This window comes from Diospyros lotus, chromosome 10 (assembly GCF_014633365.1).
Source record: "Diospyros lotus cultivar Yz01 chromosome 10, ASM1463336v1, whole genome shotgun sequence".
NCBI classification, from domain to species: domain Eukaryota; kingdom Viridiplantae; phylum Streptophyta; class Magnoliopsida; order Ericales; family Ebenaceae; genus Diospyros; species Diospyros lotus.
In genome coordinates this window covers 32366720-32391140 of record NC_068347.1, presented here as the reverse complement: position 1 = coordinate 32391140, position 24421 = coordinate 32366720, and the positions used below count along the sequence as shown (strand labels likewise).

Genomic DNA, 24421 nt, shown 5'->3' with positions numbered 1-24421 from the left:
CTATTGGTATATGTAGATGACATAATAGTCACAGGGAATGATGCAGAGGAACAAAAGATTCTCAAGGACAAGTTAGCCAAAGAATTCAAGATTAAAGACCTTGGTTCCTTCAAGTATTTCTTAGGGATTGAAGTTGCTTATTCGAAGGTTGGAATATTTCTCTCCCAAAGGAAATATGTGTTGGACTTGTTAGTTGAGACAGGGGTATCAGGAGGAAGAGGATCTAAAGTGCCGGTAGAGCCTAACAACAAGTTGGGAGTTGATCCTAATAGTCAACCAGTAGATAAGGGTAGATACCAAAGGCTGGTAGGCCGTCTGATATACTTGTCTCACACTAGACCTGATATTGCCTTTGGTGTTAGCCTTGTGAGCCAATTCATGCACAACCCGACAGAAGAACATATGCAAGCAGTAAGGAAGATCTTAAACTATTTGAAGGCTACCCCAAGTAAGGGGATCTTGTTTAAATCAGTAGAAGAGTTGGATATTAAGGGGTTTACAGATGCAGGCTATGCAAGATCTCTTATTGACAGAAGATCAACTAATGGGTATTGTGTATTTCTCAGTGGAAACCTTGTGTCACGGAGGAGCAATAAGCAAAGTGTTGTGTCAAGATCAAGTGTGGAGGCTGGATTTAGAGAAATGGCTCTTGGCCTATGTGAGGTGTTGTGGCTAAGAATCATCTTAGAAGATTTGAAAATCAGGGTTCAAGGCTCAATCAAGGTGTTCTGTGACAACCAATCAGCCATCAACATTGCCCATAATTTTGTTCAACATGACAGGACAAAACATATTGAAATAGACTGGCACTTCATTAAAGAGAAGTTGGATGCAAGTCTGATCAAAATACCCTATGTTTCATCTAAAGACCAAGTGACAGATGTGTTAACTAAAGGGCTTGCAGCTAAGAGGTTCGAGGATTTAGTATGCAAGCTGAGAATGATTGACATACACTCTCCAGCTTGAGGGGGAGTGTTGGATTATGAGGATATCCAAGATTAAGGCAATAGAGATTTGGTTAGGATTAATTCCTAAACTAGAATTAGGATCTTATATATATCTTTCCTTTCTTCCTTATTGTTAATTATCTTTCCTTTCTTGTTGTATTTTCTCTCTATAAGAGAGCTGATTGTGTTCATAGTTAAGGCTTGAGAGTATTAAGTTTCTCCTAGAGATTTTATAGTATGGCCTCCTCTACCCCTCTAAATCTTCCCAAAATTTTGTTTTTATCTCTTCTTCTAACCCAACTCATGGTGCATAGATACTAACAAAATTCATAGCGCCTTCTTCTGGAACAAATTAGCTACAATAATTTTGTCTCCCATTCTCTTCACATCAACTACACTATCATTTAAAGTTTTACCCATAATATCCCCATTCTATACTTTGCATGGTCCTTCATTATATCCAAACTCTATCAAGATTTAAAGATTGGGTTTGATCGTTGATGGTAAAAAGTTACACACATGACCCTTGTGTTTTGTCACTATGTCAAGTCACCAGCTATCCCAAACACTCAAGCTGTTAGGAAGTGGACCCTATAGTGTATATCCAACTTTTCAATACTTCTCCTTAGGAGTAACCACATTTTTGCATGTGGACATCCATTGCCAAAGAAACCATGAATAATGGGTGGGCAAACAATTCATATAACAAGACTTGAACTTCAGATCCTAATGAAACTTATGAGCATTTGGAAGTTGCTTCCAAGATCAATCTAAGTCACCATTTGTCCCAAAAACTTGAAGCTACAAGGAAATGGTCAATCCATGCATGCCAAGCTCTTCAATGAAGATAATTCAAGTTATTGAAAACTACAAAATATGGAACATGTAATTTACCTGAAATGAACTTTTGCCATCAGCAGGGCTGTCATATGATTTCATGTGCAGCATAATGGAGTCAAAATGAGGAATCAATGCTGATTCTGCAGGTACCATTAGTCCACAGATCCCAAGTAATGCAGCTGCACAAATTGATCGAAGCAAGCTTGATTTACCACCACCATTTGGTCCTGTCAAGAGAAACAGTGATTGCATATTCACTGTATTTAGTACGGCGTTTCCTTGTGCAACATCAAGCCAATACGGTGATAAACCAGTTATCTTCATCTCATCAGCTAGGTCCCGAGGTCCTACATCCTGCATAAAAATGTGAAACATATAAGATTCTGTATATGGATTTGGAATGGCAACAATGATTACGATGATCAAAAGATGGCTATACTCCTAGCACAGATGAACCACACAGGCAGATCAACGTTAAAGGTACATGGCTTATTAAGGAACCTGTGAAAAGCCTGGATAGTAAATTATCAGGACGCCAATTTGAGAATGATGCAGTGATTGCATATCCCCTAAAAAAGTAGGATACATTCAAATGCATCAAATTCCTCCTAGCACCCTAGATTGAAGAAACCAACACCTTGATCACTGGTAGCTATCTGCTTCTCTAACAAGAAAGATAGCCACGTAGAGATTATAAGTTGCATACAACTGACCAAAAATTATTTTAGAAATTGTTGTTGCAGCACCCTGCCTGTGCCACAAGGTATGATTATTTTAGTAACTTACCTTGCCATGTATTAGCATGGTCGTGCCTACCATGCACCACAGACCAACCCGAGTCACAAGGCCCAATGTATATTCCCAGCCTGTGACAGTACAAAAAGTCTACTTTGTTGAGTAAGACTTAGCTTAACATATTTGTATACAGCCTCCTCCTTGGAAGTGTGTTTCTCCTCATTTTTGCTTCTTTAGGGTTAATAATTGTTGAAAGCAGTTGACTTCCTACTTTTAACCTCACTGCTGCAGACTCAAGTGTGTTTCTCCTCATTTTTGCTCTGTTAAGGCAACTTCCTTCTCTTAAACTGCTGTGAATAGTCAACTACAGGTCGGTGACTGGTCAGTCCTGGCCTCTGTTTTTCGCAGTCAACCTACCACTCAACTGTTATGCCCACAGTCTGTCTTCAGTTGACTAGTCCCTCCTTGATTTGCATACACTTAGTGCGGAAATCAGTGAAACCAAGCAGGAGAAATTCTCAATCTAAAATCATATTAATCCATAGATTACATGCCCAATTAATAGAGAAGAGAATACACTTATAGGAAAGTCTAAGAAAGGAAAAAAGAAATATTCTACATAACATACAAGGAAACTATATATACAACAATGATTTAGGAAACATAATCACATCTTAACAGTTGGAAAGAATCCACCATATCTGTAATGATAGCTTGTGGATCTCGATATCTTCCAACACTCCCCCTCAAGTTGGTGAATGAATATCTATCATTCTCAGCTTGCTTATAAGTGCTTCAAACCTCTTAATAGGCACGCCTTTTGTTAATACATCTGCAATCTGATTTGCTGAAGTGACAAAGGGTATGCAAACTTCCTTGGATTCTAATTTTTCTTTGATAAAGTGACGATCAATCTCCACGTGTTTGGTCCTGTCATGTTGCACAGGATTGTGTGCAATGCTAATAGCGGACTGATTGTCGCAACACAACTTCATAGATCCATTACAAGATATCCTCAGGTCTTTCAACACTATCTTTAGCCATAGTAGCTCACATAGACCTAAAGCCATCGCTCTAAACTCAGCCTCTGCACTAGACCGGGCCACCACATTCTGTTTTTTGCTTTTCCAAGACACCAAGTTACCCCCAAGAAAGACACAGTATCCTGTAGTTGACCTCCTATCTACCAATGAGCCCCCATAGTCAGCATCCGTATATCCTACCACTTCCATTTCCTTTCCTGGTCTGAGTTGCTTTAAGGTAGCATAGGATTCTTCTCACCGCTTGCATATGCTCCTCAGTGGGATTATGCATGAACTGACTCACCAAGCTGACTGCAAATGCGATGTCAGGCCTGGTGTGAGATAAGTAAATCAGTCGTCCCACTAATTGTTGATACCTTCCTTTCTCCACAACCGAACTATCAGAATTTCCCAATTTTAGATTAGACTCTACAGGAGTGCCTACTGTCCGACCACCAAGCATCCTTGTTTTCTTCAACAGATCCATGGTATATTTCCTTTGAGAAAGAAAAATACCATCTTTAGAGTAAGCCACTTCTATCCCCAAAAAATACTTAAGCTTACCAGATCTTTGATATCAAATTCGTGAGCTAGATCTTTCTTTTGTTGTTGCTCCTTAATGTCATTTTCTGTAACAATGATATCATCCACATATACCAACAAAACTGTTGGAAGATATCGAGATCCACAAGCTGTCATTACAGATATGGTGGATTCTTTCCAACTATTAAGATGTGATTATGTTTCCTAAATCATTGTTGTATATATAGTTTCCTTGTATGTTATGTAGAATATTTCTTTTTCCTTTCTTAGACTTTCTTATAAGTGTATTCTCTTCTCTATTAATAGGGCATGTAATCTACGGATTAATATGATTTTAGATTGAGAATTTCTCTTGCTTGGTTTCACTGATTTCCACATGGTATCAGAGCCAAACCTAAGGAAATTCTGAAATTATTTTTTTTTGTTTTTCCCTCGGCCTTCATTGCTTGTTCTTTGCTGTGTTCTTTCAGCCGTCATTCCCTTTGTTTGCCTTCTGCTTCTTCTCAATTATTTCCAGAATGTCGAAAATCACGGAGGCTGCATCTTCCATGCCAGCGAAGGAAACAATGCCGACTGTACCTGCAGTTGGAAGCGCATCTCCTGGCGAGTTACCCAGCATGCATCCATCATATCGATTGGATGGTAGCAATTATCTCCAATGGTCTCAACTGGTGAGGACCTTTTTGAATAGAAGGGGGAAGATCTCTCACCTTATTGGAACAGCTCCCAAGTCATCAGATCCTCTGTTTATAGCTTGGGACATTGAAGATTCCATGTTGATGTCATGGTTGTGGGGATCAATGCAGCCCGAGATAAGTAAAAATTACATGTCTTTATCTACGGCTAGGGATATATGGGAGACAGTAAAAAGGACATACTCTAAGGTGCAAGATGCATCTGTTGTTTATGAGATCAAGACCAAAATTCGTAGCACAAGACAAGGGGCTATGAGTGTGACGGAATACTATAACAAGATGAATGGTTTTTGGCTTGAGTTAGATCACTACCAAGACATTAAGCTAGTGTGTAGTGAAGACACTATCATTATAACCTCTATACTTGAAAGGGATAGAATAGTAGAATTTTTGGCCGGGCTCAACACTGATTTTGATCAAGTTAGAGCACAAATCCTTAGCCGGGACAAACTGCCATCCTTAAATGAGACCTACTTCATAGTCCAGAGTGAAGAACATAGAAGGATTGCCATGCTTAGTGATAATCATATGGAGGGTTCTGCTATGATTTCTAACAGAATGCAAGGGGCATGGCCTAAATCATCCCACGGAAAGGAGCAGTCTTTAGTGAAACAAGGTAGGGACAGCTTGTGGTGTTCATTTTGTAAGAAACCTAGACACACACGCAAGACATGCTTTCGATTACATGGAAAAGAAGCAGTCTTGAACAAGATGAGAGGTGGATCCAAGGAGACCAGTAAGTTGCAGTCCAAACAACCCACGAGAGCCTACCTAACCACTAACGAAGGAGAAGATACTGCTGGAAGAGAGGAGGTTATGGACTCCACTGCTTCGGGGAGACTGAAACTTGAGGACATCAGAAAGGAAATCAGTAAGTTGCAGTCTTTCTTGCAGACTCTTAAAGGAAATTCATGCTCCTTAGCCAAAGCAGGTATATGCCTAAATTCTGAGAGTTTTATTGCCTCCAAAATACCTAGGAATGAGTTATGGATCTTGGATTCTGGAGCAACTGATCATATGACTCCTAATCTACATTTTTTTGAGACATATGAACCCTTGAACAGTTCTAGAAATATTACAGTAGCCAATGGCCACCTTGTTCCTATTGTTGGGCATGGTAAAGTGAGTCTTACCCCCAATTTCAAAGTGCAGCAAGTTCTTTATGTTCCTAGCCTTTCTACCAATCTTCTTTCAGTCTATAAATTAACCCAAGACCTAAATTGTCATGTGATCTTTTCACCCCATGGCTGTGTGTTTCAGGACTTGACAACGGGAAGGATGATTGGAGTTGCTAGGGCACACAAGGGGCTGTACTTCTTGCAGCAGCAGCAGCCCTATGATTTCTCTGTAGGAGAACAACCGATTCTCTCCCATGTGTCTCAATTCAATTCCAACAAAGAGGATGTATGGCTTCATCATCTTCAACTTGGGCATCCTCCTTTTCCTTTAGTTTTAGTTTTCATTCAAGCTTATTCATAAGATATAAGGCAAAATAACTCTGCATGATCAAAACATAACTTGATCTTCATTCCACATCATATAACCAACCTGATACACCAGCATTTACGCTTTTGAAACATACTTCAAAAGTACGTACAGAATATTGAACATATCTTCTTTCCTCATCTATCCCCAGGTTGGTCTTCCTTGATATCTCTTGCATTGTCTAGAATAATAAAAATTCACCCTGCCAAAAATCATGGGACCGAGTGGCGGGAGCCCCCGCAAGGGAGGGCATCCCAAGAATAATAAAAATTCAATGCATGAGAATAAAATCTCAATAAGGCATTCTTGACAATGCAATTACACATATGCTGTCAAATCACACATTTCATGGAGGCAACCCCTAACCTTGGCATTTTCTTATTCCATGGGCACCCCATTTCTAGGTCCAAGCACCCTGTATCACTTGGCATCGTTCCCATGGCCTAAGGGCCAACAAGCCCCATCATGGCCACACATTATCTACTGTTTCATAATGGTCATCTGAACAAATTCATATTGTTGAACCTTCATTATCAATCACATGCTAGACATACTTTCCTGCAGCATGCCCACATTATGCACGCACAACATGCATGCAGCATATCACATTGCACATTAGGCCGTCATATAAGAGCAGCTCATTGCCATTTCTCAAGTTGAACAAAATTTCCTTGCTTTATTAGCTTATCTTCACTTCCTCACTATTTTCCAACACTCTCTCACTATAATGCTTCTCCCTTGGGAGAGCCTCACTCTAAACTGGATTGTGTTAGAAATGAAAGTGGAACGGCCAATTTATAGGCAAGGAGAAGCAGTTGGATAGCTTGCTCCTTCCTTGGCTACCACCTAGTTCTCAATGCCACTTTTCACTAGCATTCAACACCTCACCAGCTTGCTTCAGATCAAGGAGGCAGGTCACCCTTATTTTAGAAGTCTCAACAGATTTCTCACAGTTATTGCTTCCATCTTGCTTTAAATTAATCCTAGCGAGATCATTCAACTCATACATATTTTAAATATTTTTTTATTATATTATATATACATATAATTTGTTTTTCTAATTAGATATATAGTTTTCCTCTAAAAAGTAACACTTTTTAATGTTTAGATCTATTCTTTTTTATTATCAAAATTGACCACATGACACGTTTATTTAATTATATTTTGTTGTATAAATATAATAATTTGCAGCTAGGAAGGTAATATAATTGAAGAAAATGCAATTAAGGATGTAAAATAGTTTTTAACAATAAATTATTTTTTAAATTTTTATATAAATTAGTTGAATAATGTATTTAATAAAAATAATAGGATATGAAGATATGATCGAGATAATGGATACTCAGTCCAAACTCGAACAATTGACTTTCTTATTTATTGAGCACACTCAGAATAACTTTTTACTATGAATGCAAGTAACCATGGCCTCACATCTTATTGCCTCAAAATTTCAAATCAAGCCAATCTAATAGCATCTACTTCACCACCATGAATCATTATTTTGATTGCTCTTAGTCTCGTATTATATTAAGACTTTGATTAGCAACTTGATGAACCCCTTCATTTAAAAGCATAAATCATATAATGTAATGTGAGGTTGTGCTTGCATAGGGTTATTTGACCCTCTCATTTGTCATTTGAAATTTCAATGCCATTGTTTGGCAAATTGTTGGAAATATTTGGACCCAAGAAATATAAAGATTTGAAACGACAACTACATTTGAAATGACACCTACATGGGTGTCGTTTCAAATGACAATATTTGAAATGCAAGTCTTTTAAATGATAGAATTTGAAGTGACATCATTTAAAACTCCATCCAAATGCAACCTAAAATTAGGATGCATGGATGCCATCCATCTTACCAACTAGTTTCTGATATCATATGCAAAATGAGGCTAATTATCTCTTCATTTAGTCCCCAAAAATGAGTTCAAAGTCAACCATTACCTGAGTTTTTTCTCCTCCAACAAATTTACTAAACCATCTGGCTGCCACCTTGCACATTTCTACTTCAGCAATTTTATCAGTAGCTCATCATCATCTAGAATTCCCTCATTCACATGATGCCGCAGCTAGTTATCTCTCCTAGCAACTCTTTCTGTCATCTCATGTTTCATAACTTGGGCAAGGAATGAAGGATCCAATATACCATTCTGTAATACAACACTTAAATACAGGGGAGGTAATGGACACCTGTATCTCTTTCATAATAAATCATCATTGACATTTGACGCACATGTGAATTATAATAAGAGTTTTCATATGGTATACAAGTGTAAGACGATTAGGGAACATATGCCAGAATAATTTGTTTTGCTTGGAATATTAACAGCCTTTATGGGAAATGCCATTTGCTATATCAAGATGGGTGGCAATCCACCACCTCTAATTTAAGGAGGCGTATGACCAGATCCCCCTCCATCCTACCAGTTGACTCCAGCAATTTTAGCATCTTTTAAAGGGAGTTGATGACAGGCTAGAAGCCAGACAAGGAAATCTTGAAATTCTATGGATCCATTGATCCATAAACACCCTAACTATTAGAGGATTATGGTTTGACTAAAGTACCACTTCACATGGAGAGTTTTTAACACAAACTGAATCATGTGACATAACATGGAAACATTTTGTCTAGAAGAAGATTACCTTAGACTGACAAGAGAATTGTGCAAGAGTAGGAAAAACCCATTTTCTTCTTCTGCCTTCACTGTAAAAGATCAACAAATTTGAGAATTTAAATGTAATACATTTCCATTAAACTTCACAATATGCAAAGCCCAAAGTAATGAATATCGACAACCTGAACTGCAAAATTTAACACAAAACAAGGGAAAGCAAAAGACTAAAAAATAGAGTTCTCTAAATGCTTAATTTGATTTCTTTTCATTGCATATTTTTGCTTTATTCAAATTACAACTTTGTAATGCTTTAACAAAATATGCCAGCTAAGAGGACATAGAATTTTAGAAGAATAAAAGCTGCAGATTACATGCCTTCACATATTTCCTCTAATTTGTAGTTATTACTTTCATTAAGAAACTCAGAGCTATGCTGAACTGTTCGTGTTTATTTATGGATATATCATAAATGAAAGCAGCCAAAGGACAGATAATTAGCAGAATTTTTATTAAATTAACATTTTTTTTAACACAACTAGCATAGGAGGATTTGAAATTTTTACCAAAACAGCATCAGATGCCATCTGATGCCTAGGCCAAGAGAGACCTACCAATTAGACTGCCAGGTTTCTCTAATTTCTCTTTGCCAACCTTAACAAAAGAGAGACCAACCACTAGTATAACTGGCGGGTTTGCCTTTGTATAAGACCAGCTAGGGTATGCAAGACAAAAGCACCTCCCTAGTAACTTGAATATATAGAATATTTGTAACACCACACGCCCTTACCCAAAAGTGCTAACTGAAGGTGACAAGTAATATACCCAAGACCTTCCTCTGACTACTGATGTGGGATTGAGTTGTGATATATAAGGTGGAGGCCTCATTTGGCCAACCCATCTTGGAAATCATAGAATATTTTGAGTGATCCTAGAGAGCTTCTCTCACTAACCTTGGGCTTCTTCTGTCTAGTAATATAAGTGCCTCCTATTCTCAAAGCCCCTCTAGCCTTCATGCTTATTGCCACTAAAGAGGGTAAAAAGCTGACTTAGCACCACCAAGGGGGTGTTGATTACTAGCTGTCAGTCATGAGACACTCAAAAGAGCCGAGGTCATGGCATTAGTCCTCTACAATAGTTTCCAAGGAAACACCTCCCTAGATTATCTCACACAACTTTATAGGAGGAGGAAATGAAAAAACCTCCTGTTGTTGATGGAAGCTATATCCTTCTATCCTCTGCTTGCCCAACTAAGGAATAAGAATAGGGATGATAAAAAAAAAGTGACAAAAACCCATTTTCCAATCAAGAGGATTACATCTGAATTGTGGCAACCAAAAGCCAAAAAGGCCCTGATATATGAAAGTTGAATTTGATATTTTACTGGACTTCAAGTACCTGAACAAGCTATAACAATGGCAGGGAGATCATCTGTATGGCCATTATATAAACAGACAGGCATTATGACATAGTTTTCATTGTTAACATTCTCTCATAACAATATTGAGGGTGCAACAAGATTGGCCATTGACATTACAGTAACACAATAGCTGTTACCACATTTTTTTCATTACATGCATGTGATAATCATGACACTATTGATCTTTTCATAGAACTTTTCCTTGCCTTATCATTTTTATTCTTATTCTTGTAATCATGCCTTCACTTAGCCAAAAAAGTTATGGCATTCAATTGGATTTATAAGTTTGTAGATTAATAGATGAAAATTTTCATTAAATAAATAAATGACATAAATCCAAACTAAAGTCTGTTAGACACCTGGTGTATAAAGCAATGAATATCTATGTTCTTCAGCTAATATATATGTTTGATAACTCCTCAAATCCCAAAGCAGATAAAACTAGTTTTTCTAGGAATACCTAATCAAGGTATGTGCAGAAAACCTACGAATAGCCCCCACAACATAGGTTTTGATTGACCACACCTTAGTAGTTAGGATTTTTCACTGGGTTGTGTCCATGGAGTGTGTCATCAGAGAGTGAGTGGCCAGTTATCTAGAGTTGTAAGGGTTGCAAGGGTTTACAGTTTTATTTGTCCAAAAATTGTATTATGAGAGGGTTTGTAGTTTTTTTCCTTTCAAAAGCTACATCTACATTTGTTAAGTGGATTTATCCCTGTTGTCATATCATGGATGTAGGCTGGTTGAAATCGAACTATATTAAATTGTGTCCGCTTTCTCTCGATTTATGTTTATGCTGTGTGAGATTCCGTCCTATCTATTAGAAATCCAGAAATCTCTCCTGTAATTGTTTCCTTCCTAGAATATCTCTATTTCCTTATTTCTAGAGTTTCCTTTTCTTAACTGGATAAGATTGCGTTTCCTTGTTGGTATGGTTTCCTTTATTTTTTCTTCCTTGATTGAGTTGAGTAATCCCTAATTATTTGGGATTGATTGCCTAAATTGGAGTTCACACCTGTAATAAATACCTAGTGTACAGTTCCACAATACAATACAGAAAAGTATTGTTTTCCACAATCCACACTATCAATACATATGGTTTTTTAACAAGTTTAAAAATACTTTTCATGAATAGTCAAAAAAGCAACACTATGGACAAGACTGTAATAGGAATCACAAACAGCAACCCAATTTCAAAATAGGATATAAACAGTATGAACATAGGTGTCAAGCTCGTAGGGGCTACAGCAGGGTATAGAAGTTTAATTTGTATGTCAGCTGTAGCCTGTAACTGATTTGTAATTGTTGATTGGTCAGCTATATATAAAGCTTAAAAATCTGTATGCAGAATCAAAGAAGAATTGAATTCAATTTCTCATTTCTTTCTCAATTTTCTCTCTGTTCTCTCTTCGTTTCTTTCTTCCATTCTTCCTTCTCATTTCTACCTTGAAACCCTAGGTTCAAGACTAGGTCTTGGCAATAGGCTAGAAATTTAAATTGAGCAGCCCACCTCACATGAGCAAATAACGCCTTGGCAATGACAAGTAACGTAGATGCAAAGACAAGGACATTGATTTTTGCTTGTAATTCAGCAGAAAGTGCCCTCAGCAATTCCAAGACCTTTGCCTTTGCCTTGGAACTTGCTTCATGGTACCTGAAACAAAAACCAGAATATTTTACCATAGAAAAAGAAATAAGCATCAATAAGGAGGCATCAAAGGAACAAATTCCACAACTACATACAGAAGCCAAACCTTGCTAGTGCATCCTCCACTTTCACAGTGGTAAACCATTCCTCTCCAACTTTTCGACCCTTTGAATCCACAGCAGGTCTGAGCTGTTTAATTTGTTCTTCTCCTGGGGTACCAGCCCATACAGCTGGAGAAAACCGTTTTCCCTTAAACCAAATAGCTTGATGTTCTCGAGCATACAATATTTCTCCCTTTGGTCCACCAAGTGGAGCTATGGAAGCTTTTATTCTTGAGATAATGGGGAGGAAATCTTCAGTAACCTAGAAGCATTTAGAATATCAAAACATTTATGCATAGGTTATTTAAAGTTGTATTGTATGACATCACAAACTTGCCAGGCATAAACAGCAGATGTGTATAATTATACTCAACAAGTGAAATGCTTATCTTTTTTTACTTCTTCCAACACTTAAAGACATTTTTAAGCTTTTCAATCTTTTAAATAAGAAGAACACAGCTATCATCCACCATACCAATATCATCCCACCACAATGGATGACACTAACATTCTTGATCATATGATGATATTGCATGCTAACCTGTCAATTAATCAGTATATGACAGAGAAGGGCCTGCATTGCACCGAGGCAAGATGCTAGATCTTGATATGCATTGGGAACATTTATAACGGTGTAGCAAAAGCAAATCACTTCAACTACTTTGAGCAGATATACCAAAGGATAATGTGCGAAAAGGGCTAGTTCAGATCGATGCACTGCATGCATTCTTCCTAGTTGATGCAGTCTTTCTCAAGGACATGATTGAAAAAAAGAGACTGGGTGCAGCTTATCAAAAAGAAAAAATAGAGAAAGTGGCTGTCTTATGAATCACATTATAACACTCATGACCCTTCCATAAAAAATAGGAGGTTCATTGAAGTCACATGCAGAACAGTAACAATGATAATTATGATAACAGTAAGAGTAATAATCTTAACGATGCTATGCTAATGTTGATAACAACAGTAATTATTATTAAGACAAGTTACACTCGGCACCCCTGAGGCTTGGTGAAAAAGCACAAAACTTCCTGAGTTATCAGAAACAACAGAGACATCCCTTGGCTTTATGAACCACCCATTGTTTGTCCCCCTGCTGTGAGAAAACGGCCGTTAAATTTTTCAAAATGCCAAAATTATCTATATCTTTCTCTCTCCTCTCTCTTTCTCCTCCATCTGTTGGAGAAAACAAATGGAGTGCTCTCCTGCTCTCCTTGAAGCTCCAACAACTCTGCTCCAATATCCCTGTATGAATGCAGTGCTCTGGCTTTGTGGGTATATTAGAGAGTTGAAGATGAGGCTCCAACAATGGAGAAAAATAATTTGAAAAATTGCCAGAGCACTGACCTGATGCTGGGTTTCCTTCTGAGAGAGAGAGAGAGACAGATTTGGTTTGAGATTGAGAAATTGATGGATTGAAGTGACTTCGAGTAGAATAGAAAATCAAAATCAAGAAGAAAAAGAGAATAAAAAAGAAGACAAAGAAAGCACAATGGAGAAGAAGAGATTGAGAAAGTATCATGTGGCCAATTAGGAGAGAAGGAAGTCAAGAAAATAAGTTCAAGGATGACTCTGTTACATATAAATATGATTAAGACCGCATCAAGAAAAGCAAATGTACCATACAAACTACCAATTCAAGAAAATATATTCAACTTGCAGAATAAGCATAAACAGTAATGCAGGAGTCTACAAGCAATTTATGTACAATACCCTTTACAAAGTCTTGGGACTTACAGCTAATGATAGTGCCCCAGCTGCCTTTTCCACTTCCTCATACACTTCCTCCAAATGAATCTTTCTGACACGACCTTTCCATGAAGACTCAATGTCCTCAAAGAAGTCACTTGGTACGATAGAAAAAGAGCTTATCTTTTGATCACTTTCACCGTCTAAGTAAATCATTTCACCAATTCTACATGAAGCCCATTCACAGTCACTCACCTATAAGAAAAAAAAAAAGCAACAAATGCGAATCAAATCTAACAAAAAGAGTTACTAAGTTAAGTGTGTTGTTGCAAAACCATTCCAGGATTCTCAAAGTAGAAAAATACATTTGCTTGCTATTTTACAGCCACAGCCTTGAATTGAATGTTCAGTACCACTGAGAATATAAATATATATATATATATATATATCACATGGGAAGAGGGTTAGTTGCTTGGTTCTAGCCTTATTTTGTCCTTCATCAAATTTGATTAAGTTGGATTGAACCCAATACAAGAAATGTGCTGGAACATAGCTTTTACTGGTGGAGTTTTCATTGTTTGCAAGAACTAATGAGAAGTTGCAGTCAAAGATATCCGTCCACCAAATAAGAGTAGCATTATAATGTCTAATGCAAACTGGATATTTTGAGTCTAAAAGTACCTTGTAGAAACTAGTAAAACAATCTAGATAACGATATAGATCATATCTCCTTCCAGATTCTAAAACTTTTCTAAAAAATACTCAACAGGCATCCATCTGTAGATAAAAGGCAGTTTCTTTTACCATCAGTACTCACATAACACAATAGGGACTCCAGAAGCTTGAAAGTATTTTGATTCTACGTTGAGAGAACATGGCTAAAGCCCCAGAATATAGATGTGCCCTGTGTATGGAGATGCACTATGAACTAGGGGCAGACCCATGAAGAGTCCAGTGAGGGCACTTGCCCCAGTTAATTTTTTCAAATTTCCTCCTCTTTTCCCTTTAAACATTATTTTTTCAATTCTGATAAGCAGGAGTCACTTCACTAATTTGTTCCTTTCTTGTGATAAACAATAAATTGGGATCAGACCTGCAGATCTCTAACTAATGGTCAAGGAGCAGTAAAACGAATCAGACCATAAATTCAATCTTTTTTTTTTTTTTTTTTGCTAAGACAGAAGAATGCAGTCTTACAATAAAGCATACTTCAGTCTCAACAAACAGAAAAGAGAGAGAGAGAGAGAGAGAGAGTGCATCCTTCTGGTCTGAATTGGTTTTAGCACTCCTTCTATAAGCCAAATATTTGTACTACAACAAACAATCAACTTATGATAAAAAAACATACAGAAGTGCCAACATGAAGTACATTAAGAAGGCTTTAATAATTGAAAATATTTCGCATTTAATGATCTGATTGACAGAAACCTCAGATGGTTGCCCAATTTTGTGATGTCCACTAAACTTTAATCTTGAAAATCAATAACCATAGATGCCCTTATCATATAGCATAAGAGAGTGACAGAAGAATGGTCAAATCTGATCATCTGCAACTAAATTTATAAATACATTCAAGAGATGAAATAAGCTTTAAGTTCAAAAAATTTCATAATAACAAGGTATTAGAATATTTAGAGTAATGGAAGGAGAGTCATCCAGCACTTCTAGAAGTTGCTTGGTGCTTTTTTTCATGCCGCTCATTTCATATCCTATAGAACTAGTTCAAACGGGACTGAGAAGAAAAGGTACACATAAATGGTAAAATATACTTACAAAGTTTTCAAAGTCAATTTTCAACCCAGTTGCTATCCATGTGGGATCCATTAATAATTTCAGGATTTCCCTGAGCTCAGAGATTTTATGCATATGCAATATCTCATCAAGCACACTTCTGATTTTGCAAAACTCAATATGGTTGGCCTCCCTCAACTCAAGCAGCTTCACAAGCTGTAGATAAGCAAGAAATTAGAGGTTCAACTATTAATGAGATAATAAATAAATTGAGAGAGAATAAACCAGAAGAAACTTAATATTAGAAGAAAAATGTTATGAGCAACAAGGAAGAAAACCACAACTGACTCATTTACCTAAAAGAAATTCTGATCAATATTCTTTTTAGTTGTAGTAACCAAATTTTTGTGCTCATACTAACATCACATTTCTAACTGTTTCGTAGTTAGCCATCTAATATGACTTATCCAAATTCACACAAACATATAAAGTCTCCTATCCCAATTTAGCAACTCTAGCATGTTCTTTGGGCTGAATTCCCAATTTTCCATAATGGTTTTTGGAAAGAGAGCCATTTTTCAATGATATGTTTGTTGTGTTTCCATGTTGTACTGGTTGGTTTCACAATATCAACTATGTGATGGAATACAACCATATTAATTATCTTAATTTACTGCCATCTAATGAAACTTTTTCATATGAAGATGATGTTGGAATTTATCTCATCATTCCTTCGCTAAAGGTGTCAAGAAAGGCATCTAGAATAAAATTTTGTCATATTGTTCTTTTGCAAAGATTTGTATTGCCAATGTGACTTTTAGAAGTTAATTGGCCTTATGAATCTCGTGCCACAAACCCTAACTTGGTTATGATAAGGTGCAGTTAATAATAATGTTAAACCCACCAAAATGGATAATAAAGTTAAATGACACCAAGGTTACTGAGGGTTTGACCAGTCATGTCCCAAACACGTGCTGATAACCAGATAGGAAGAAGAAACCACGAACATTCCCCAAGTGGTATTCTGCTGTTTAATGTTCTCCTTGATTAAGGAAATGGGAGATATATGGGAAAAGGAGAATTACTTCAAAGAAAAACCCTCATATTTCCCAATGAATTATTAAATAAAGGGTAAATTGCCCCAACACCCCTGTTGTTTGAAACTTTTGCCCAGAGGCACCCCTTGTGATTTGTTTTTGGCTATAAAGATTCCTATACTTTCCCTTTATTGCTAGGTAGAGTTGTCAAAAGGGCCGGGCGGCCCGCAGGCCGGGCTTTGGCCCGGCCCGTTACTGTTCATTTGGGCCGGGCCAAGCCCGGCCCCCATGGGGGGGTTGGGCCGAGCCACATAATTTGGGCCCACGGCCCGGCCCGGCCCGTCTAAGGGCCCGGCCCCGTTGGGACCCCATGGGCCGGCCCGTGATGCCCTTATGGGCCTGGCCCGTGAGGCCCTTATGGGCTTATAAAATTGATGGCCTTCAATCATCATATTGAGTTAATTTTTCCAAAATAATTTTATCTAACTAACTAAGTTTTCATCAAAGTCCGACCCAGTGCAAGTTAATTAGTATCATCATTAGGCCCTAACAAATACTAAGCGAATTAATTAATGATTGTGAGAAAGAGTAATAGAATAAAACAAGCAGATGGCTTGATGATTAGCTTTAATCATGGGCACATCACCCATCCTTTGTAGTTACCAATTTAATCATGGGCGCATCACCCACACTAAAGGAATTAATTAATGATTTTGCAATTTGCATGTTACTTTTCTTGTGAGTTGACAACTTGACATAAAGGAAAAGCAATTTGCATGTGTTTCACTATTGTGCTTGTGAGTCCACAACTTGACATAAAGATAAAGTATGACTTGTGACAAATATTCACCCATAAGGGCTGCCTGACAACGTTTGAAAATTTGAAGGCTAGCATATATAATTTGACAATGACAAGGCTGGCAAGGCTGAGACTATTAACATTATAAAAGCTTTAAAATTTAAATATGCTACTTTCTTTTGTTATATAATATATATTATAAATATATGTGATTTATAATATAATATTATATCTGTTATGTATAATATAATATAATAACATATTATATATCAATTTTAAGTCATAGGAGTTATTTTTGGAATTTTCAAGTATTTTCCCAGAAAAGTGCATAAAATACAAAAAGTGACAATGAGATTCCCTACAGTATCATTGATAGGAAAGTAAATGGTGGGAAGGCTGAAGGCATCAAACGCCATCAAAAATTTCAGAAAAAGTATCCTTCATGATGACCACCAATGGTGCATTTGGCTGCTGAGTCAGGTTGTCAGTTGTCACCCACATTTGTCAGGCTGCCTGACAAATATTCTGTAACTTTTCTATCACAACATTTGAAAATTTGAAATTTACGGAAGTTCAAATTTTTCATAACATTTGAATTTGAAATTCAAATTTGTAAGTCTCTTGATTGTCTATAAATAGGAGAACAAATATGAGTTATTTTCATTTGCTCTCGAATTCCATGCAATTCTGTTGTTCAATTGTTCTTGAGTTTTCACTTCTTAATTCTTACTTATTTTTGCCTCTCTATTTTATAAGTTTTATCCATTCTCAAATTAGATAGTATTCTTATCAATAATAATGTCTTTCCTTCGTCGCTCAAAATCCACTCGTTTTTCTCGTGGGACTCCTTCTGGTTCTATAGATCCACCACGATCTAGCACATCTAACCCTATAATTCGTCCACCTCGTCATCCTCAGCCCCAACCCCCAGTGGATTTCATTCATGAATTGTATAACACAAATTATGCAGATCAGAATGAAACACTTCCACCTGACTCACTCGAAGAAGATGACAACATCAATTTTGCTAGGCCTGCTGATTTTCCACCCCCACCAACACCCAGAGAGAATGAAGAAGATGATGCAGGTCCGTCAAATGTGGGAGCTGTTAGGAAAAGACAGCGAACAAGTGCTGTTTGGAACTATTATGAAATAGTTCAGGTTGAAGGCGAGGGTGAAAAAGCCCAATGTAAGGTATGTAAAAAACGTCTTGTGTGTGGAGATGGAACAGGTCATCTAAAAAGGCACGCGGCAAAGCATGAGGAGGCAATGGCCTGTAGTGAAAAAGGTAGTACACAAACTCAATTAAATCTTTCAGGTAATATTCATCGCTATAATCCAGAATTAGACAATGAGTGTTTAGCTAAAATGATAATTAAATCAGAATGCACTTTTTTATTTGCACAAGATCCCGCTTTTAAGTGGTATTATAAAACTGTACACAATTCACAGTCTAGAGGTTTTTCTAGAAACACTATTAGAAATGAAGCAATGAGATTATTTTTAATATATAAAGATAATCTAAAAAATGTATTTAATCAACTTACTAGTAAAATCTCACTTACATCTGATATATGGTATGACGGACTAACAAATAATCATTATTTATGTGTGACGGCTCATTGGATAGATGACATGTGGGCTATTCAAAAAAGAATAATTACTTTTAAAGAACTTGTAGAAGCACACAGTGGAAACTACATAGCTCAAGCAATTTCACAGTCCGTTTTAGATTACAATATTTTGGAAAAATTATTTGCTATTTCTTTTGATAATGCTAGTAATAATAATGTCGCAGTGGAACGATTAAAACTTTCTGTGCCCTTAATTTTAGGGGGAAAATTATTTCACAATAGATGTACATGTCACATTTTAAATCTATGTGTTCAAGATGGTCTTCGTGTAGGTTTAGAGTCATTAGAAAAAGTAAAAAGTTGTTTAAAATTCATACGCACTAATACGTCTAGACTTAGAGAATGGAAACAATTAGTTCATGCTTATCAACTTCCCTATACAAAATTTCCAAAAGACATTGAAACTAGATGGAACTCAACATTTTTGTTATTACAAATGATAACACCGTATAGAGAACTTTTAACAATGTTTTGGAATAAAGAAATGCCCCCATCTCATCACATAACTGAACTTGATTGGAATTTGTTAGATATACTTATTTTTATATTAGAACAATTTTATCATGCTACAATTACATTTTCTGGTTGTAAATACCCAACAACTCACATTTTTTTAAGAGAAATATATAGTATAGTAAATTGTTTCAATGAATATAGAGAACATCAAAGTTACATGCCATTTCTTGACCCAATGGAAGCAAAATTTAGGAAATATTGGACACAAATTCCACCATTTTACCTAATAGCTAGTACGTTAGATCCCACACAAAAGTGGAATGCTGCAGATGGTTTTTTAGATTTTTATGGCAATGCTATGAATATTGATATAGATGATACGAAATATGAAGTTAAACAATTAGTATATGAAATGTATAATTTGTACGAATTTCATTTTAAACCTAAACAACAAGTTGAAGACTCATCAAAACAAACAAAATCCAAAGGAAATTTAAAATTTGAATTTTCAAAATTTTTGAGAAGTAAACAATCAAAAAAAACTACAACGTCAAGTAGTGCATTTAATGAATTAGATTTTTATTTAAATAGAGATATGCAATTTTCTGATGATGAAATAAATAATTTTGATGTTTTGGCCTGGTGGCGCCTAAACCAACACACATATCCTGTTTTGGCTGCCATGGCTCGTGATGTACTAACTCCTCCGGTGTCCACAGTACCGTCGGAGTCTGCTTTCTCTGCAGGTAACAGGGTGTTAGATCCAAAAAAATCAAGATTATCACCAAAAATATTGGAAATGTGTGTTTGCTTTAAAGATTGGCTCGATGTGGAGTTCGAACAACAAGGGATCGAGTTAGTAGATGAATCAAGTGAAGATGATGTTGATAACTAGCTGAAACCACTTTACCTTTGCAATTTTGTATTATTTTCTTTTATTTAATCGAAAAGATGTAAAAATTTAATTTAATTATTGTACTCCCTCACCAATCAATATTGGCAATTGCCATTTGAGTGATGGGAGTTTTTTGCTAGCCGCAAGATAATGATCTTGCTGCAGCAATGAATTTAAAAATTTCCTACCTCTAAAAAGAGACTAGGATCATTAGGGATGGTTGCTAGCTCATGTAAAAAAGGTAAAAAAATTATTTAATTGAACTTCTTCAAGTGATGGCTTGAAGACAGAGGAGTAGGCCATTTGTTTACCAAATGGTTCGAACCTCTATAAATTGCAGTGTCCCTTGCTTATTTATTTTTTTAATTATGTCATTTTTTATTTATTATTAATATTGGATGCTAAAAAATTTACATTTCGCAATATATATAAATAATAACCATCAATATATTTAAAATTTTCAAGTTAAATTTTTTATATATTTAAATTATAAAAAATATTCTTCTTTTTATGTGTATTATTTTTCATATCAATTCACAAGAAAATTTATAAGCCATATAGAATTTTGAAATATAAAATAATAAAATAATATTTAACACTTAAGATAGAAAATTGTTTAAAAAGAAAAAAAAATAGTTTTTATATATGCATTATTTTAATATTTATATATGTATATATGTATTATTTAAAAAAGAAAAAAAAAAAAAGGGGCCCGGCCCACCGGGCCCGGCCCACTGGGCCCTGTGGGCTAAGGGCCCGGCCCGGCCCTATAGCCCACGGGCCGGCCCGGGTCGGCCCCCCATAAGAGGGCCGTGGGCCGGGCCAGGCCCTGTTCATAGCAAAATGGGCCGGGCTGGGCCCGGCCCTTTTAATAAAAGGGCCGGGCCGGCCCGTTTAAAAAGCCCACGGGCCGATCCGGGCCGGGCCGGCCCTTTTGACAACTCTATTGCTAGGACAACCCCTCTTTTAGGTTTCTATACAAACAGCATTAATTAAAATAAGATAAAGTTAGATTAAGGGCAAATTGCAACAAAAAAAAACCAAAGTTTACCTTTGTTTCAGTTTTGGACTGCCATTCCACTATGTAAAAAACCCATTAAATGCTTATGTGGCATGGCATGCCATGTCAAACTAAAACATAAAATTTTAAGTATATATACAAATTTTTTTGGAAGTTCTGTATCCTTAAATCATGCAATAACACGAGGGGAAAAACCAGGAATCTTTTTATTTTCTGTAAACCTAAATCATGCCTTCTTAAAATAAAAGTTAAAAATAAAAATATGAGTAATTGAATTAGCTGCATGGAGTGAAAATAATCTTTTAGAAGTTCTTCCTGATTTTACCTCCATAACCTTATACAAGTAACCGCAACTCCTGTGGTAATTGTACAGACATTCAACTAATGGGTTCATAGCAAAACAGATGCAGCAGCCAAAACATGGTCCCTCAAAATTATGTTCATCTCCCAGGATCATCTACGGCTTGCCCCCAATAAGAAGGATAGATTCAAATCTAAGCTCTGATGAACTTTCACTACTATGTGTGGTCCTTCACACTAATGTTTATTCTGCCTAAAAAATCTCTAAGTATAAGGCACATACGCACTTGACATATGACTTGAAAGAGCAAGTAGTTGATTTAAAAATCCACTTTAAATGCCTTTTTAACTCAATTGCCAACCATTAATCTGTTGTTCTGTACTATGCACTCCATCATACGAGCCAAAGCATGCTAGAAGGTCCATTAAAAAAATTAACATAATCTAGAAGATCTTCCACACATCAAACTGAAAAGGGGGAACAACATTATAGATCTATTGATGAGATAAAAAGGACTACTACCTTTGCAGATGAAACACAAGTAAACTCCGGAATCGAGCATTTTACATTGCTCATAAGTCTGCATATTGCTGCCAAAATAAAGCTTATTATAAGTGGAGGATCTCATGTTTCTCAACTGTTATTGATCAATCACTTCTACATTACTAGTGAAAAAGTATTACATATCCCATTTGGACAATACATTGTGCTGATTAAAGAATTATACCTACACTCTTATCTTATGATATAATCTCCACCAAACAGCAGAAATTTTGTTTTACTACCAATTAGTATTCTGAAACAACCTCAGAAAACTTGGTACATATAGAATACTCTAATTTCAAAATCAGCTGATCATGGGAAGAAGTCAGGATATTCACAAAGTTTCTTCAGTAAAACATGCAATTCTGGTTAAAATTTAAGAAAGAACAGGCAAAGAGTATTGTAGTTAAGAACACAGGATGGCAAAAATTCTCCCTCTTTTGCTACAAATTCCCTCCATTTCATTCACAGGTGCTTTTATCAGCCTCCTCAAAATTCCAAACCATCTTAATCATCACTCCTGTTTCTTATCTTCAATACATGCCACTCTAACCTAGTAACATATAAAATGAATAGTATTGTTTATTACTCTAAAGCACCTTTCAAACATAAAAATTGCCACATAATCTTACCAAGCAACAACAAATATTGGGTAAACTAAAAGGAGGTCTCAACAAAACACTCTAGTTGCTTAATATGTATGGTATGGCTCACCTTGAATCATGGATGCAGTCTCATAGGCAGGAGGATTCAAAATAATATCTCGCATATACCTGAGAGTGCAAAATTAAAATTTAAGATCATCTCTACAATGCAATGAAGGTGGCTAAGCTCAAAATGTATATCGAAAATAATAATTCAATTATTAAAAATGTAATATGCAAAGGAACCACAATCGAGAGAGAGAGAGAGAGAGAGAGAGAGAGGGAGATTTGTTATTGGACACACAGACTTTGTGCCAAATAGAAAGTTAACAAATACAATGACTTGTTACCCCCAAGTGTTCAACAATTTAATTTTGGTGAAAAGGGATAGATGCTACTCTTTTGAAGAATTTTCAATGGACTTCATTTGATATTTGTAAATGGAAGTGTGCATGCTTTCATTGTTTTTATAGATTGCTCTTTCTAGAATTTTTAGACTCAGAGTACCTCAAAAGTATCTCAATTTCTCATTCTTCAGGGTCCATATGATATTTTATCTATCAGTTAATGGAAGTAAATATTTCTTTCTGGGTGAATTCTGCAAGCACCTGGTGAAGAAATTCCATTTGAGATTTTGAGTGCACCCCAAGTTTCAGACAGAGTCCACTCTGCAGTTTTGCTAGCATGATTTTAGGTCTGTCATTTTAGTTGACTTAACACTGATCCATTCTGACAGAAGCATCGTTGATTGTAGTACAAACGAAATTGACTTGAAACATGTAGAATTTAAAAGTAAAAAGCTTCAAGATGCACAGAAAATCAACTGGAAAAAGGTAAATCAGTGGACAAGATCAGATCTCTGCTAGATCAAATTTGTGACTGATCAAGGAAATTCAAATGTGAAAAAGCCCCCAAAATCAAAGGCAGTTCAGTGGATATGACTTACAATTTTCAAAAAATCAGCATATCAAAATTTGAAAATCCAAACATGCAGAGCATATCAAAAGGGAAATGATCTTCCAATGGCTAAAAATTGTCAAACTGGATAGAATCAGACATAAATATATATTCACCTAAGCTTTGTTGTGTGAGATGTACTTCAGGTCTTTATTCAGATCACAGGGGTGCTATATGCACTTAGTGTTTCAAATCATTTGTCAATTGGTTGGGAAGGTGTGTGTTAAAAGAAATCACATATAGAAGTGTTAGTTGTCCGAGCATTGTTTGGGTCCAAATATAGAAAGTTAATTTGGTTAAAATAACTTAGCATTGGAGCTAGCACCTGGTCCTATGTTTAAATCAATCTTCTAAAATTTCAAGCCGCCAGGAAATTTTTAGTTGTTTTTACCCCCCCCATTGGAAGGGTAACCTTCGCGCAATGGTAAGGCTGCTCCATTTGACCTGGAGGTCACAAGTTCTGTTGAAATATTCAAAGATAATACCTTAATCTATGATTGAGATAAAGCTCCATCTTTCCTAAATTCTAGGAGGAGATAGAATCTTATCTACTCCTCTAAAAATTAGGAGATTAGTTATATCTATGTTGTATTTTTTAAATAGTTTTCTATTTGTATTTAAATTTCTAAATTTTAGGATCTCTTGTTTATTTAAACTCCT

General features: G+C 36.2%; 1 protein-coding gene across 4 annotated transcripts in view; it reads right to left on the bottom strand.

The window, feature by feature from the left end:
• Positions 1-24421, bottom strand: part of LOC127811625 (DNA mismatch repair protein MSH1, mitochondrial) — a 57793-nt gene that overhangs the window by 8600 nt on the left and 24772 nt on the right. For all 4 annotated transcript variants that reach the window (XM_052351651.1, XM_052351650.1, XM_052351649.1 and 1 more), the window contains exons 13-20: positions 22875-22933; positions 22140-22207; positions 15517-15690; positions 13792-13998; positions 12060-12316; positions 11816-11959; positions 8917-8977; positions 1842-2141 (exon numbers count right to left, since the gene is read on the bottom strand). In XM_052351651.1, the coding sequence (XP_052207611.1) occupies positions 1842-2141; positions 8917-8977; positions 11816-11959; positions 12060-12316; positions 13792-13998; positions 15517-15690; positions 22140-22207; positions 22875-22933 (1270 nt within the window). The remainder of the gene's footprint in view (positions 1-1841; positions 2142-8916; positions 8978-11815; positions 11960-12059; positions 12317-13791; positions 13999-15516; positions 15691-22139; positions 22208-22874; positions 22934-24421) is intronic.